The sequence below is a fragment of the Chenopodium quinoa genome, unplaced genomic scaffold, assembly GCF_001683475.1.
Source record: "Chenopodium quinoa cultivar QQ74 unplaced genomic scaffold, ASM168347v1, whole genome shotgun sequence".
NCBI classification, from domain to species: Eukaryota; Viridiplantae; Streptophyta; class Magnoliopsida; order Caryophyllales; family Amaranthaceae; genus Chenopodium; species Chenopodium quinoa.
The window spans coordinates 164-16,750 of NW_018743303.1; the positions used below are offsets into that span (position 1 = coordinate 164).

General features: G+C 38.0%; 1 protein-coding gene across 9 annotated transcripts; it reads left to right on the forward strand.

Annotated features, from left to right (window-relative positions):
* The first annotated feature begins 929 nt into the window (after positions 1-929).
* LOC110737300 (myosin-9-like) lies at positions 930-12,274 on the forward strand. 9 transcript variants are annotated; one of them, XM_021917654.1, is made up of 9 exons: positions 930-1,270; positions 2,717-2,775; positions 2,891-3,109; positions 3,782-4,069; positions 4,462-4,584; positions 4,681-7,705; positions 8,121-8,198; positions 9,752-10,853; positions 10,939-12,274. In XM_021917654.1, the coding sequence occupies exon 6, from the start codon at positions 5,389-5,391 to the stop codon at positions 6,469-6,471; it is 1,083 nt and encodes a 360-aa protein (XP_021773346.1). In that variant the 5' UTR covers positions 930-1,270; positions 2,717-2,775; positions 2,891-3,109; positions 3,782-4,069; positions 4,462-4,584; positions 4,681-5,388; the 3' UTR covers positions 6,472-7,705; positions 8,121-8,198; positions 9,752-10,853; positions 10,939-12,274. The 9 variants fall into 9 exon arrangements, with proteins under 9 accessions (XP_021773346.1, XP_021773351.1, XP_021773350.1 ...); XM_021917658.1 differs by lacking the exon at positions 930-1,270 and having other exon boundaries at positions 2,668-2,775; positions 4,681-6,779; positions 6,855-7,705; XM_021917656.1 differs by lacking the exon at positions 930-1,270 and having other exon boundaries at positions 2,668-2,775; positions 4,681-6,779; positions 6,860-7,705.
* Positions 12,275-16,587: the final 4,313 nt, after the last annotated feature.

Consider the following 16,587-nt stretch of genomic DNA (forward strand, 5'->3'; position numbering starts at 1 on the left):
GACAGATAATAATATACGTAGTAGCGTAGTACAGCATAGTAGTAATAAAATATAAAAGAAAAATAAGTGAAAAACAAAAGTTGCAGAACCCTAGATTTTGCTATAAACGGACAGATAAAGTGTACTTAGGGTTTTTTTTTCTTTTGACTTTGAGTTGAGTTCCAAATTTCAGATCTAGAAGTGAAAAGATTTTTGTTGGGATGGCATTTGCTGTAACAGATGTGTATGAGGAATCTCTCAAAGCTCTGCCTTCTCTCTCTCCTTGTAAATACCCACCAAACACAAACCCCGGCTCACCGACGAAAGCGCCGGCGATGACGGAGTTTCAAGGCCCTCCCATAGACCTCCGCCGGCGATTTTGTTCTCTCTTTCTCTCTCCTTTGACGGTGACCAACCAACAACCATCGCCGGTATGCATGCTGGATGATCGGAGATTCTCTGCATGTTGGATGATCGGAGATTCTCTGCCTTGCCTTGCCTTGCCTTTTGTTCCACCCAACTGGTATCTATGGTCCTGGATGCCTAATCACTGAAAGTTAATTTTACTCTTACAATATATTTGTTCTCTACGTTCTTCTATCTAATGATTCTAAATGAACTTTGATTAATCGTAACTGATCTGTAGAAGAAAATTTTGTAGTTTGTTCTGGAATATATTTTTTTTCTTTGATGATATATTTCTGGAGTTTTTTCTGTAGAAGTGAACTTTAATTTCCTTCTCAACTAGAATTTGGATAAAATTTAGAAAGAATGAGTAGATAAACATTGTTTAATTATGAGTAGTTGTTTTCAATTGTGCTCATTCTTTGCTCTGCTCTTCTGCTCATCTTCTGTCATCCTTGGCTTAACTGAAAATTCTTTTTGGTGGTGCTTAATTCTTACATTATAACATGTAAGCCATTTGTCCCTGTTTTGCTGCATAAATTTCATCATATGATTTTTTGGCATGTTGAGAATGGTGGTAAATCTGTCATGACTCAAGTTTCTGAAATGAGTTCAAGATCTTGTCAATTCACCTGAAAATGGCTTTATCAAGCCACCAGCAAATAGAGTGGTATCAAATTAGGTACAATTATGTCCTTCCTGGTGTATACTTCTCAGTTCTCAATGCTAAAAATTTCATCGTATGGCTTTTGAAAAGCATATGGATCAATCAGAACTTTGTTTTGTTACTGCTTTCTTGACTACAATATACTTTCAACCTTATTAATTTGTTTGAATGAGTAGGGAGATTGAGCAAATACATGTGCAGGAAGAAATCGACCTACTGGTAATCCCCCCCCCCCCCCTTTTTTTTTGTTGGTTTATTATATGCTCGTAATTTTATTCTTCTTCCAGCAATGTTTGTTCCTGTTTTGATCAAGAGCGCTGCTGGAGTGCTGGTTTATTGCTGTGAATAGTGTCGCGATTCATAGATTGTTTTCAGTTCTATCTATGTAATTATAATTTAAATTTTGATGAAAATTGTGTTGGTAAATTGTTTTGCTGTGTTGGTAAATTGTTTATATATTGCTGTGAATAATTGGTTATTTGTTGAAGATAATGTTCACATATTGCCTATGATTCTCGGACTCGGGTACCCATGGCCGACACGGTTACGTGTCCAAGTGTCCGACTCAACCATTTTTGTGAAAATTTTCCAAGATTTCTTGTTTAATTTAAACTAACACATTCGAAAATGATCCTAGGATTAGTTATGACTCATTTGAGGCTCAGTTCTCAGTTTCCATTGGAGCTCATTGATTTAATGGTTTTGAATGGGTATATTTAATGAACATAAACTCTGTTTAAGAGCTTTTCATGAAGTTTGATGAATATATCTATTTTACTTGACTTGAATATTTGGTTTTTGAAATTGGGTCATCTCTCTCTTCTTCCCAAATGGTTTCATATTAAGCTATATGATAATGCACCTGAATTGATAGTTTATGCTTATGAGTTTACAGATGAGTAGATAGCAATTCACATACACTTCTAATACTTCCATGCATTGACTACCATTTTCTTTGAGCCTTACTAAGTTACTACTTTATTTTATCTTCTTTTCTATTTGCAGGCTTACCTCTACATATGTTTAAGCCACCATTCCCAATTTGATTGCGCCGCGTGTCAACCCGATCCCTAAACTATTTTCAACATCATTACATTTGCCAACTTACCCTAAACTATTCTATTTATCTAATATATAAAGTGAAGAGAGATTTTGGGTGATAAATGTCAATTTGCCAGATTACTCCTCCTTACCTTTTTTTTTTTTTTTTTTTTTTTTTTTTTTTTTTTTTTTTTTTTTTTTTTTTTTTAAGAACAACCATCCTAAATTGAAAAAAAAGTACCATCCGAATCTAACTTTTAGGATAAAATACAATTATACAAGTACTTATCAACCGTTTTTTTTTTAATTATTCAATTAAAGAAAAATACTCTATGACTTCATCAGATGTTTTTATTTTTTAAACCAATTTTTATTTTATAATTTTTTTACTTATATTTATTTTTATTATCAACAATTTTAAAATTTGCATCACTAATATTTATTGTATTCTATTAGAATAAAGAAGAGAATGAGCCTAATAAGTTTTCTTAAATTGCGCACACACACGCAATCTTAGCTTATTTCAATTAAATCGGACAAGTCCTTAAACTATTTCTAGAATATATGTAAAATTATATGACAAATAATATTTAAAGGTCCCTAAACCTATTGCCACATCAACAGTTATTGGCTGGAAATTGCTTTCCCTGGTGGTTAATGGACCAATTTGCCTCATTTAAAAGGTGAGAGATTAAATGCAATGGTTTTAAACTTTAGAGATTGTATTTGTACTTAACTCGTACATTTTTTTTTTTTTTAATTTTTCTTATTTTATTTTAGCTTCTTTTCTATTTGCAGGCTTACCTCTACATATGTTAAGCCACCATTCCCTTCAGATTGTGGTGCTTGTCGTGTCAGTGTTATGGTTGGAGTGCAGCATAACAAGTAAGAGGAGAATTGTGTGTAGCTAGCTGATTGTTGCGATTTTGGGTGTTTGAGGGAAGTAGGAGTTTGGGCGGCTGATTGGCTGCTGCGCGGTGGCTCGGTTGGGAGTAGGGGCAGCAAGGGGGAAGCGTGGTAAGTTACCAAATGCGAGCTTGAGGATGAATTTCGAGTTTATGGTGTTCTTTGCAAGTTCAGGTTTTTTTTTCCAATTATGAAGTTATAAAATCAATTTTGGTGGTAGAAATGTTAGTTCCATGGTTCATTGCTAGATTTTGGCAAGAGTAATTTTCTTGTGCATATTTTTCTATGTGATTTTGATATTTTACAAATTTAGATAGTAGATTTTAGATACGAACTACACTTTTATCTTTTTCTATATATTTTACAGTTTTTTTTTTTTTTTTTTTTTTTTTTTGGTATTATGAATCATAATTTTTTTACATCTTTAATTATTTTTCAATACCTTCTAAAATAGAGAACTTAGGTGTATATAAAGAATGTCTCTTCAATATATTTCTTGATTATTTATGTTGGCGGGGGTAATTTTTCTTGTCTACTTTGTTTTTTTTGTGCATATTTTTTTCGATGTGATTTGATATTTCACAAAATTTAGATAGTAGATATTAGATTCGAAGGACTCTGTATCTTTTTTTTTGAGTATTATGAATCATAATTTTATTTTTCTTTTTCATCTCTAATTGCTTTTCAATACCTTCTGAAATAGAGAACTGATGTTTATATAAAGAATGATTCTTCAATATATTTCTTGACTGTTGCAGGTAATTTTTTTTTTATTCTCTTCAGGGATATTCATGAAAGCATATATTTTCTCAACTAGAAGGAACAAGGTTCTCAACTTAGCTTGCTAGCAAAGGATTTTGGGTCATTTGATTATTTTTCAAGCGAGTTCCTGATCGATGGAAGTACACTCAGCCTTGTAGTTTCTGATGAACAGAAAAATGTTCAGGTCTTTGAACATTATGGCTGGAATGGAAATAGAGACAGAAGTGGAACACTGGAAGAATGTAGCAGTGCCAGACTGACTTGATGGGGAATAATAATGAGATGGTAAACCTGTATGGATTACTTATGGTATGAGATGCTTTCTAATTAATTTTCGTTATTTTTGATGACTTTTTATTTAGCCATGAGGATTAAAGTAACTGGCGTTCTGCTTCAGACATTTCTTGACTCAATTTTTCTTTGAAATGGATTCCTTAGTTTGGTTGCTTAAGAGCTGCCTTATGTGTTGAACTCATTCTAACTGTTGATCTTGTATCTTGATCTCATCTCTCTTTGCTGCCTTGACTCTTTTATATTCTGTCTTCCCCTGATGATGCATGTAAAGAGTAGCTTCACATGAAACATTTGCTTCACCATTTGATTTCAGTTATGCCATCTCTCTGAAGTTCTCAACTTTTGCCATCATTTGATTCACATTTGATTGCAGTTATTTATGCTTGTTTGTGACTTCATGTTAAAAGACAGAAATAATGACTTGAGGTCAAGTATTGTGATTATTAATGGAAGATGAAACTCAACAAACTATAGAGGTGCTAGTGGTGGAAGTCAAGGATAAGCTTGCTAGTGTTACGGAGCCAATTGAGGTAGATTTGTGTTAAATATAGCTTATAAGTATCTGCAATATCATTTTTTTAATTTTTTATTTTATATAGCTAAAACTTGAATTTGTTTGGCAACAGGAAAATGGTAATAAAGAAGAAAAAGAAAGCTCTCTGGATGATGGAGAGTTCATTAAGGTCGAGAGAGAACCTGTGGAAATGAGAGATAGGTTTCGAGATGTTGAAGTAAATGTGGAAGAAAGCAAATCATCTGTTAGTGAATCTAGCAGAAAAGTCCTTGAAGCACTGGAGTAGATAAACGAGCTTGAGACTGAATTAGAAAGAGTGGCTGCTGCATTAAACGATTCTGAGTCACAGAATGCAAATTTGAAAAATGAGGCCTTATCGACTGAAGTAAAGCTGCAAGAATGTGGGAAGAAGTATGAAACTCTTGAACCGAATCACAAGAAGTTGCAGGAGGAGATGGTAGAGACTGAAAATAACTTCAATGAAAAGCCGAAGTCTTTGCAAGATACTTTGGAAGATCATGAAACTAATCAAAAGGATTTTTCTGGCGTTAAAGAATCATTTGAAAGTCTTAATCTTGAGTCCAAAATCTCAAAGAAGAAAATAGAGGAGTTGGAGCAAGAATTACCTTCTCGTGCAGCAGAATTAGAAAATGTAGTAAAATCTTCTCACTCCATAATTGAGGTTGCTGAGAAAAACATGGGTGACCTTGAATCGCTGCTGGAAGAAAAGAAGCAGAAAATTGAAGAGCTTGAAGTGAATATAAGCTCACTGGAGTAAAAATGCGGGGATCCTGAAGCTGAATCAAAAAAATATTCAGGCATGGTATCTGAACTCACTGGAAAAATCGAGAAGTTCCGATCTTTAATGTTGAACCTTGAGAGTGCACTTCAAACAGCAAGTGAAAAGGAAGTGGGACTGATGGAATCTTTGAATGTAATGAAAGTAGAGAAACGAAGTTCAGAAGAAGCATTGGAGAATTCCACTAAAAAGCTTCGGGAAGCTGAAAATTTGCTTGAATCATTGTGTGGTGAATTGTCTCTTACACAGGAGAAACTAGAAAGCATTGAAAATGATCTAAAGGGCTCTGGACTAAGGGTGTGTGTAATTATGGAAAAGCTGAAAGCTGCTGAGGATCAATTAGAGGAGCAAGTGAGAGCAATAGAGGAAGCAACTGCGAGTAAAATGCATTTTGAATCTTTACACGAGTCTTCTACTAGGGACTTTGAGGTAAAAATGCAGGAGACAATGGCAAATTTCAGCGAAAAGGAGTCTGAGGCTAACTCATTGTCTGAGAAATTTAAGATTCTTGAAGATAAGGTACAAAGTTATGAAGAACAGGTCGGTGAAGAAGCACTGAAGGCTGCATCTCTAACAGAAGAATTGCATCAGAGTGTTGCTAAGGTAGATTCCTTAGAAAGCTCTAATGAAGAGCTTAAAAAGATGATTGAGGAAGCTGAGGGTGAAGTGGCACAATCTCTTTCAGAGAAGGAACTTTTGGTGGAAAAAAACTCACAGACGAAGAACAAGGTTGATGAGCTTCTGGAATTGCTTAATTCGGCTGATGCAGAAAAAGAAGCCACTTCTCTTCAACTTGCCTCTCACATGAATACCATCACTGAATTAACTGAGCAACACTCGAGATCTTTTGAGCAGCACTCTGCTGCTGAAGCTCGTCATTTGCAGGCTGAAGAACAGTTGAAGGAAACAAGTGGTAGACTAGCTGAGAAAGAGAAGGAAGTCGAGGAGTTGGGTGCACGGTTGAGTGCCCTTGAAAACCAAGTGAAAGCATATGAGGAGGAGGTTCGTGAAGCATCTGTGATAACGGGGTCTAGAGAGGCGGAGATAGAACAGTTAAAGGAGACTGTTGCTAAATTAGCTGATAAAGAGGCTGAAATTCAGTGAAATACTTGTAGCTCTTGAAGGCCAAGTGAAAAAGTATGAAGAGAAGGCTCATGAAGCAGAGGGAATTGCTGAATCAAATGAAGTTGAAATTAGAGAGATGGTTGAAAAATTATCTCAGACAGATTGAAGTTACAGAATTGAAGGAGAAACTTGCTTCCTTGAAGGCCAAGTAAAAGGTTTATACAGAAGAAGCCGGTCAAGTATCTGGGATCGCTGAATCTAGAAATGTTCAAATTGAAGACCTGGTTGGGAAATTAAGTAAAAAGGAGTTTGAAGTATCGGGGCTAATGAACTCATAAATCCTAATGGTATGTCATATCCTCTTTTGGTTGTTTATGCATCATAAAGTTATGAAACTGATTGAGATGTTCTCTGTATTTAAGTATAGGACCATTATACTACAAGTGTGTTTATCATCTGTTCTATCAGTATAATCCTTACTCAGCTATATGGGGGAATATGACTTGGGTTCATTCAATCTCACATGATCTTGTCAACTAGATTCACATTGAACACGCCCTTAACCCAACCGAGCCTTATGAATTGGGTTGCTGCTACTCCAGGTCTGTCACCATGCTCCCTGGAGGAAAACCTGTCATTTTCTATACTGGTGCAGACACTTAGAATTTTCAGTCACAGAATTTGGCATTCCCTAAGGACCCCGCTGATCCCCATCTAACCTAAAAGGTTAAGTCGCCTCATAATCCTGTAATTGCTGAAACAGATGGTGACATTGATTCTAGCAATTTCATAGATCCTACAACTGCTTGGCAAGCTGCTGATGGTGCTTGGCACGTTCTTATAGGCGGAAAGGTAGATGGCTGAGAAATGGCATTTTTGTGCCAGAGTAAAGATTTTGCTAATTGGACTAGAAGTGAAGTCTCTTCACTTATCAGCAAAAACCGGAAAGTGGGAGTGTCCAGATTTCTTTCTTGTGAGCATTGATAATAAAGATGGAGCAGAGAACTATTTTATGAAGGAAAATACCAAATTTGTTCTTAAGGCAAGTTTTCTTGATCGTGGGCTTTTATAAGGCCGTAACAAATGAATTTGAGGTGGACAATACTGACTTCATGGAAGGTATTACTGATTGGAGATATGATTATGGAAGTAAATATTATGCTTCCAAGACATTTTTCGATGGTGAGAAAAAAACGGCAAACGTTGTGGGTGCGGATATTGGAGGCTGATGGTAAAGCAAATGACAAGAAAAAAAGGGTGGTCAGGGCTTCAGGTAATATTCCAATTAAGGTCTTCTTGCTGTGGACTTATTTAATTATTGGTTTGAATATGAGCTTCAGTACTCTGTATTATTAATATCATGACATGCCTACTAGTCTCATTTCGATCTAGCAGTGTCAGCATGTAGACGCAACCTGTCGTAGTGTTGTTGCATCACCACCACAACAACAACAAAAAAAAAAAAAAAAAAAAAAAAAGATGCAACCTGTCTGAAACATTTGAATGCATAACCCTTTGCCTTTACTATCTGGTACCATTTCAATGTTAGTGGACAGGGCTTTGTCTTATTTTATAGGGTTTCAATTAGAGCCCAATAATTTAAGAATTAAAAGAAAAAGCCCAGTAATAATGGTTAAGGTCAGTCCCACTCACCCCTTCTTTGACTTAACCCCAATAATAATTTCCAGAAACCTCTCTCTCTCTCTCCTCCATTGAAGCGCACTCAGAGTTCTCCATTGAAGTCGCTTGTCAGCTTCTCATCTCAGGTATCATCATTTTCTCTCTCTTAATCTGTTCTTCAATTTTGATTCATGTTTGATCTGTTTTCGTTTTGTTAATTTCGCTTGTCAGCCCAGTAATCTGTTTTCGTTTTGTTAATGTTTGATCGTCGGCATTTGCTTTTTTGTTGCTCATTTTTGGCTCAAATTGTGATACTTTTAATAAGATTGATTAAGAGGAATTATTTCTGTATAATTGATTAATGTGACTGTTTTTGAGTCTGTCATCATCTAGGTTTATTATGTATGTCATTTATGTGGAATGTAGATGTTGCAAAGGGTTTAGGTTATATAGGTTGATATAATTATAAATTTTTTAATGGACTCACTAATCTCTGTAAGTACACATTTCAGTCCTTTAAATCATGTTCCTGAGGCAGAGTATTCGATAATTTTGCCATTCGATTAGGTTTGTATTTTGTGTCATTGTGAAGCATGATGTATTGTGATGTGGATTAAGCATGATCATTTTGGTGATTTTGATGTTTAAATTTGTTAATATATCTGATTTTATGTGAACATTGTCAGTGAATTCAGAGCATATGATCAATTTGAAAGAATTTTGTTAACCTATGTAAATTTCTATGATAAGAGCATTCTCACTAGCAACTGGTATGCACAGGAACTGATAGCAGAAAGTAGAAGTTAATGGCCCGTTTCACTTTTACCTCGACCTGACCAGACCCTGACCCACATTGACCCTGACCCGACCCGCCCTGCCAATGACCCGTGCCGACCAGCACTGACCCGCCCAATAACCACCCCTAGTTGAGAGGTATGGGTATGGGAATGGGAAGGCTGTTGAAAATTGAAAGGGAGGAAGAAAGTTATGTTTTAATAAACTTTTAAATTATTGAATTCTGGAAATTTGAGCTGTAATTGTGTTTTTTCCATCCGATGCCTTAATTATTTGGTTGTTTGTAGTTTTTTATATCTTGCAAAGCTTTCACCGGAGGTCACATTAGTGTTGTCGTGGCACGACTTAGGGATCATTCTCATGGTCGAATAACTTGCACTACATTAATAATGTGGTGACACTAAACTTCTTTATTAATTGTGAGTTATAGTTCTTATGATTGCTTGTGTGATATTTCTGCATTGGTGAATTTTACATTGTTTTGGAATGTATTTCAGTTTGTGTTGTGCCTCAAGTTAATGCCAGCACCTTCTGTTATCTTGAGTTCTAGTAATTCACTCCATGAAGCTTTTGAACCTAATTTTGATTTGTTTTATCTACTTAAACTGACTGTTGCTTATTTTGTCGAGTTTTCTCTAGCCTTTAAACTGTGCACGAACTAAACTAAGAAACTGTTGAATAAGAATACACGATTTTAATTCCAATAGTACCATTTATGATGTTAGATTTATATGTAAGAAAATAAATTACTAAAGGAACATGTCTTCGGATTGTATTTTAATTTTGCTTGTCACTGTCACAGCATGGTTTCTTTTTGGCAGGCAGTTGTCTATTTGAGAGTCAAGATACTTGCTAGAACTAATTTTATTTTCTCTTCTATCATTTTTCTCGTTTTGTGTAACAGAGTGAATTTGAACAAATGGGACAGAAAAAAGATAGAGGAGAAACGAGTAAAAGTGTTCGAGAAGTTTTAGAGATAGAGGATTTTCATCCAAATCAAGTTTCCGATAAAGATAAGTTCTTTTTAGATCTTAAGCATTCTAATGCTCCTTGGAAAATGATTGAGATGATTTTGTATTCTAGGTTTTGTATCGGTTATATGGGTCATAAGTGTAATGTGAAGAAAGATATGCCCCAATTGAAATGTGGCGAATCAATTGATTATAAAGAAGGGTGTTTTTTCATAGTGACTCTATGTTCAGAAGAGAACTTTTCAGTTGATATTTTGGTACACAAACCATCAATTAATATGTTGGCTGTAGGGGTTGGGGGAAATTGGTGGAAAGTAAACGATTTTGAGGATTTTGGTTTTCGGTTTACGAGTGCAAAAATGCTTCCTTTTAAAAGTGAATATGACCCACTTCCTGTTGAGTTTAGTGCTAGTTTGATTCATGAATGCATCATTAGAATCTTCAATGGAGCTAAAAATGAGATGGAGGGTACAGAAAAGTATTACAAACTTCTCTGTGTTGTGATTTCGGAGAGTATTAGGTTTAATGCAATTCTGAAAGTAATGCATAAGGTATTACTAAATGTGGAAAAGTCTTATAAACTTAATGACCTTCAGTGTTGGCTCATAAAATATTGGTTAAAAACTGAGTCGCATGTGGATAATGTTTGACCTTGGATATGGATGGAATCCCAAAAAGTTGGTAGCCCCTGATGATGTTTCCGATCCTATTAAGGTTAAGGAACTCCTTGGTATTATCAAATGTCCTCAATCTGCTGTGATTTTGGATGATGTGAGATCTTTGCCAGTGATTTCGGATGATGGCAAAATATTAGTTGGCTTAGAATCCATAGAAATTTTGCTTGAGATTGTGCAAAGAGGGTCACGTGATGCAAGGCTAGAGGGTAAATTGAACCCGTCAGAAAGTGAAAATAATTTTAAGGCAAATAATAAATTTGTCGAAGAGAATAAAAAAAAGATTTTGAAGCTGATGCATGAAACGGAGGCGGAAAGTTAAGTAACATTTCCTTGCAATTGTACATATATCCTATGAAAGGTACGCTCTTTTTTTAATCTGTTAATTTTTTCATTTCTAGGTTGTTTTCAGAATTTATTTTTAATTATGCTAACTTGTGCTGTAGGTCTGCCTCTTTTCAGCATAAATCTAATGCCAAGACTGGGTTGAGGGGCATCCATATGTTCAACCGACCGGTAGTGTGTGATAGATCATCAGTCACAACCACCTCAAGCAAAGCAGTAGCAACATCGAGATAGGCTTAGCAATAAAAGTGAAAGAAGACCAAGCATGAAGGCTGCACTACTTTTTGGAAGGCATCTATAATCAGCAAGGCATGACATCTGAATGTGCCTTTCACCATTTTGGAAACATAACTTTAGACTAATGCTTTCCCAACTTTTGTAGTAACTATTTTTAGATTGTAATATATAATGAAGCTGTTGAGCATGTAAGGGGGTATCGAGAAAATTGTGAGAAACATTTGGAGAGTTGTAACCTCAAGTTACAAAGAGATTCATAGCCTAAAGCTATCCTATCCTTTTGGATTACATTGTAATTGCTACTACTAGTATTACATTGTATTCTTAATATTATAATCCAGCCATCTTCTGCTTGTGCTGCTAACCTTGGTTACTTGTTGATGTGTCATTCCATTTGAACTTGCTGAGTTCGTCCGGCTGAACTGGTTGGCATCCGGCTAGTTCCTGTCATAGTGATATCGGGTCAGAGTATGTGGCCGCTAGAGATCTGGCCTTGTTTGCACTCGACAATACAGAAGCCCTCATGATCGAATGGCTGAAAATACAGTCAGGCATTCCTGATCACGATGCACCTTCCAGTATCAGGGTAAAATCTGTAAGAGGTCAGATATCAACCCAGGATTTACTACTTCGACGGCTCTTCCGATATGGTAATTGATTGTTGGATCTTTCTATTTCAATAGCTGAGTGGTTAAGACTGGATGCTGGAATATCAGGTGGTGAAAATCAGGATGATAAAGAGTACAATGAATGTTCTAAGAGCTTATCATGCCAAATGTAGTTATTATCACAACAAATCGTCTGGAGAAGATAACACAGAATGGATCAAGAAATTGCGGGATTTTTGGAGATAATCTTACAATAGTCATGGTGATGCAGCTCAGAGATCCACTCCGAAACAATGCACCAGTTGGTGGCCCAATGCTCAGTCTAATTCAAGTGAAGAGACTAATCGAACCTGTGACTCGTTAACATTGGAAGATGACAGAGGGAGAAGGCATCGTTTCCAGGTTCAGATTAGACGAAGCTCATATTGCAGGATTGTATATGGTATCTGATAATCTAGTTATATGGTCTTCTAGGAGACTAAACAATTAGGATCTCAGTGGTTGCTTGCTATTGGTTTGATCAAGAACTGTAATTCTCAGTTTTCAAAGTCAAAGGAAATAATGAGAATCTCCTCACAAGTGCTTAGAAAACCATGGACTTGGAACTTTATTTGGAGCCTTTCTCACCCCATTAATGATGTTTAAGCTGACTCTCTGAACCCACTCACTCGCAACCCTGACGTTATATTCCCCCAAGTGACTGTTTGATTCCCATGGTAAGAAAGTACCTAGAACTACTATTCCCTCCTTTTGGTTCTTGAAACACAAGTATATCATGTTATTTTTGCGTTGTTTTGTACACCGTCATTTTGTAACTATGATATGATACTAGAATTATGTTTTGTTTAACTTTTTTTACTGTATATTTGCTTCAAGATGTTGACTTGTTTTTGCTGCAAACTGGGTCATAGTATGTAATTAGTAAAATAGTCAATGAAACTTTAGTGGTACTTATTGTAGTGTCCTTCTGAATTCTTTAAGGCCAATTATATAGCTTATTTGTGATTCTAAATGGAAAGGATTTTATGTATTGTGGATGTAATTGTAACTTATTTACCCTACATGATGTACATCTCTTTTTTTTTCCGTTGATGATGTAACAATGCTGCATATTGTTTTAATGTTAAAGCTTTTGTTTCGGATGAAAACAATAGGACCTTCGACAGACCCTTTTCGAGGGAGAAGACTGATCTCGGTCCAAGTGATGATTGGGCCGAGGAAATCCTGCACAGCAAATACACGTAAACTAGCCTCACGATGGTTGCTGAGGAAAGCCCCTCCGATGCTAAAGTCAGTTTAGTGTGTGGAGAGAATAAGCTATGCCAGATAATTAATTGCTTGAGGCTTAACGTGTATGAATGATAAATGAGGCAATTGAAGGCTTTTATACCTTGCTCAATTGATGAATTGGGCCGCAAGTCAGATGGGCTTGTCATGCCGACTGGGCTTGACTGACTTAGCATGCTTTTGGAGAGTTGAACCTTGCTTTGGGCTTTTGTAATTAAATCATTTGGACCGACCCAATTAGGTTGACTAAATTGGACCCAAACAACTTGCCCCCCAGACCCGATTCGGAAGGATGACGGGTCGGGTTTTGACTTGCAAAATGGAGGGAAACAAATGATTGTAATTTGAATTTGGAATCTGGACAGTTAATGATGTAGCAACTGCCGTTTAAGGAGAATAATTAGGGAAGGTGGAAGGTTTAATGGGTGGTTAACTTGGAAAAGTGTTTAATGGTTGAATTTAAATGGAATTAGTGGGGTTTTTGGAGGTTATGACTCTTGGAATTCTTGATTCTAGCAAGCTATTTAAACCGCCCTCTCCACTCTCTTTAATCACTTCTCGCAAACACTTCTTCCCTGATTTCGCTAACACCCTTGAGAACCCGTTTCTTTTTCTCCCTTATTCTTTGCAATTCCGAGCCTTAGACTGAAATTCGTTGCTCCGAACATATAGATCGTCAAATTCCGAGTCTGATAAAGGTAATTTTCTCCGAAACTTGTTCAAATTTCACTGCTTTTCAAAGCTTTCCCCTTTTTCCCGATTTCTTGATTATTCGCGTAAATATGGCTCAAGACCGAGGAAAAAGACCAGTGGTTGCTGAGGAGGAGGAGGAAGTTCCTCAATTGGGTGCTCGGCGCAGCCAACCACTTGGGCAGATAGCGCCCTTAAGAAACCGAACCTCTCGCCCTAGGAGAGAAGCTAGGGCTTCTTCTGCAGATGCCCCCATTGCCGCGATACCACTGGGTTTGGTGCCTTGCCGAGGTTGGGAAGAGGCAAGTACTTCCAGCAGTGTTTCAGCGCATGGACCTCGACTGCTGCCATCTAGGACCACTGAGTAGTATAACCTGCCCGAGAACTTTGGGCTGACCAACGCTGCTCCGTATGACTGGTAGGTCAACGCAAACGCCCACCATTGATTTGCCGAGCAAATTGAAGTATTTTACGGCATAATGGAGGATGATGGGTATTGGTGCCGAATTCCCACAGCCGAGGATAGGTTCTATAGGCCCCCACCTGGTTACATCGGAGTGTACACCAGACAATTGCAATTTGGGCTTCAATTTCCTTTGCATGCGTTCGTTGTGGAGGTGCTGAATGGGTACAACATCTCGTTGTGCCAATTAACCCCGATCAACATCCGAAGAGTGATGACATTCCTTTGGGTGTGTCTGTTCTACGGATTTGAGTCGAGCATCCACATATTCTAAAAGTTGCATAAATTGATGCCGAACCAGCAATCAGATGAACATCGTGGCCCTGGGTGGTGGAGAATTGAGACCCAAAGGGGGTATTTGACCACCTGGCCGAACGATGCATCTGATAAAGACTGGCGAGGCCTATGGATATGGGTTCGGGCTCCTGTTTAGGAGGATCACCCCGAAATATTTTGGAGGGCCGAGGTATCTGAGTATGCCAGACCCTAAGATGAAAGCCATTGGACCGGATGTGTTCTCAGCCGAAGAAAAGGAGTTGTTGACTCTTTTTGGCAAGAAGAAAAATCCTAGGGGCACTGGTTGAATGACCCATGTGCCGGAGACTTGGCTGCCTTGCTATCACTATATCTTCAAAGAGAAGACGCTTGCTGCTGTCGGTCTCAGCCGAAAGTACCAGGATGGTAAGAAGTTTGGCTGGGGCCGAAGGCCTTTTGTTTTTCTTTTTATTTTTCTTTCTGTTTTTATTGACTATGTTCTTTCATGCAGAATAACCCTTTGTTTTTGGTTTTTCAGCATTGCACGAAAGGAACTGCGGCCTTGACTACAACAAACTCGGCATCAACGTTGCTCGGCGTGTGACGAGGAACGCCCTGACCATAATTGATCCATCAGCTAGGGCCCCTTCACTGCGCCAGTCGACGTTAGAGATAGTCAAGCCTGCCGAATATTCCAGGCAGAAATCCTGGTTCTTGAAAAGGGACCCATTTTACTTGTTGGGCCCTGAAGAACAAGCAGTTGCTGCTGCTAGTGTAAGGGCTGGAATCTTTGCTAGAGTTTTCGAGTAAAGTGCTGAGCCATAAACTTTTGTTGTTGAACCTCACGTGCTCAGTGCCGAGGACGAGCATTTGCTGAAGACTTCGGTGAACCTTAATGCTTTTTCTCTTTTCTTTTTCTCCTTGCCTTGCTCCTTCTTCTTAGTTTTTTAGTTTTTTTTTCTTTTGAATTTTCTTAAAAAAATTTCTAAGTACTAAGCTTCGGCTTGGAGTTTTTTTTTTTTTTTTTTTTTTTTGGACGATACCAATATCGCTCTTTGCCCCCCTGTCTCTTCTGGTGTAGTCTCACGAAGAAGAAGGAGACAAGAGAGAGCCAGATAAGGAATCATCTTCTTCAGACGAATATTCGGCTGAAGAAATTGTCGGACAAAGAAGAAGAAGGGCCGTAGTAAACTCGGGACAATTCCCAATTGTTGAGCCCACTACAAAGAGACCTCGGCTGGATGAGGGCCAGCCGATGTGGCCAAAGAGAAGACTCCAACTCCTCCCAAAAATCGGGATGAGAAGTTCAGCAAATGACTCCTCCCATCACAAGCTTTTCTCCGTCTCCTCGGCACATTGCCGAACCTTTTGCTGATGAGGTTCGGAAAGAGGCTGATGCACTGATTGTGCAGCCTGAGGACGATGATGTTCAAATTCTTGATGGGACGCCTGAAAATTTTAAGGAAGCCAAGGAAAGAGTTAAAGACCCAAAGAGTTTTGTTGTTCCTTCAACTTCTGCTGGGAACTCTTTTCGGACTTTCTAATCTTCGGATATGGGTTTTGAGTTCGCCTAACTATCAACTGTTCCAGAAGCTGTTAGGAACAGCATGCTCTCTCACCGAAACTCAGCTATCGAGTTTTTTGGTGATCTGTCTAGCCTTTCCAAGCTGGAAAAGACGAAGGTTTGGTCCCTTCGAGCCACTGCTGGGGAGTCCGAGCCTTTTGTCAGGGTGCCAGACCCTTTTGCTGAAAATCACAAGCTGCTAATGCAGATAGCTTGCTCTTACTTAAACTTTTCATTTAAGTTTGTTTTACTCAAGTTATTTTACTCAAGTTTTTTGCTTAAGTCTTTAGCCTAGGCTAACTTGTTTTTGAACCTTGTAGGCCGTTCATAACCACGTCATGGCTGCGGGTATGAACGAGGAGCTGAAAAGTAAAGCCGAAGAAGCAGATTGTCAAGCTCGGCTCGCTGAATTGTAGAGAAAGAAAGCAGAGGAAGAATCTGCTGCAAGCCAGTCTCGAATGGATGAAATGGCGGCCAACTTCCGCAACTTCTGCCGAGAACTCGAGCAATCTATTTTTCCTTGGATCGACGAAGGCCAAGCCTTGGTCCAGGAGTACGGAGCTGCTGATATTCCGAGTTTCAAGGCTTGGATTCAGCAAAAAATGAAGCAAGAGGCAGAAGCTCGGCAGAAGATGGCCAATGAGCT

Excerpts from the sequence above, each read along its gene's own strand:
- LOC110737300 (XM_021917654.1), top strand. The coding sequence starts at position 5,389 with ATGGTATCTGAACTCACTGGAAAAATCGAGAAGTTCCGATCTTTAATG.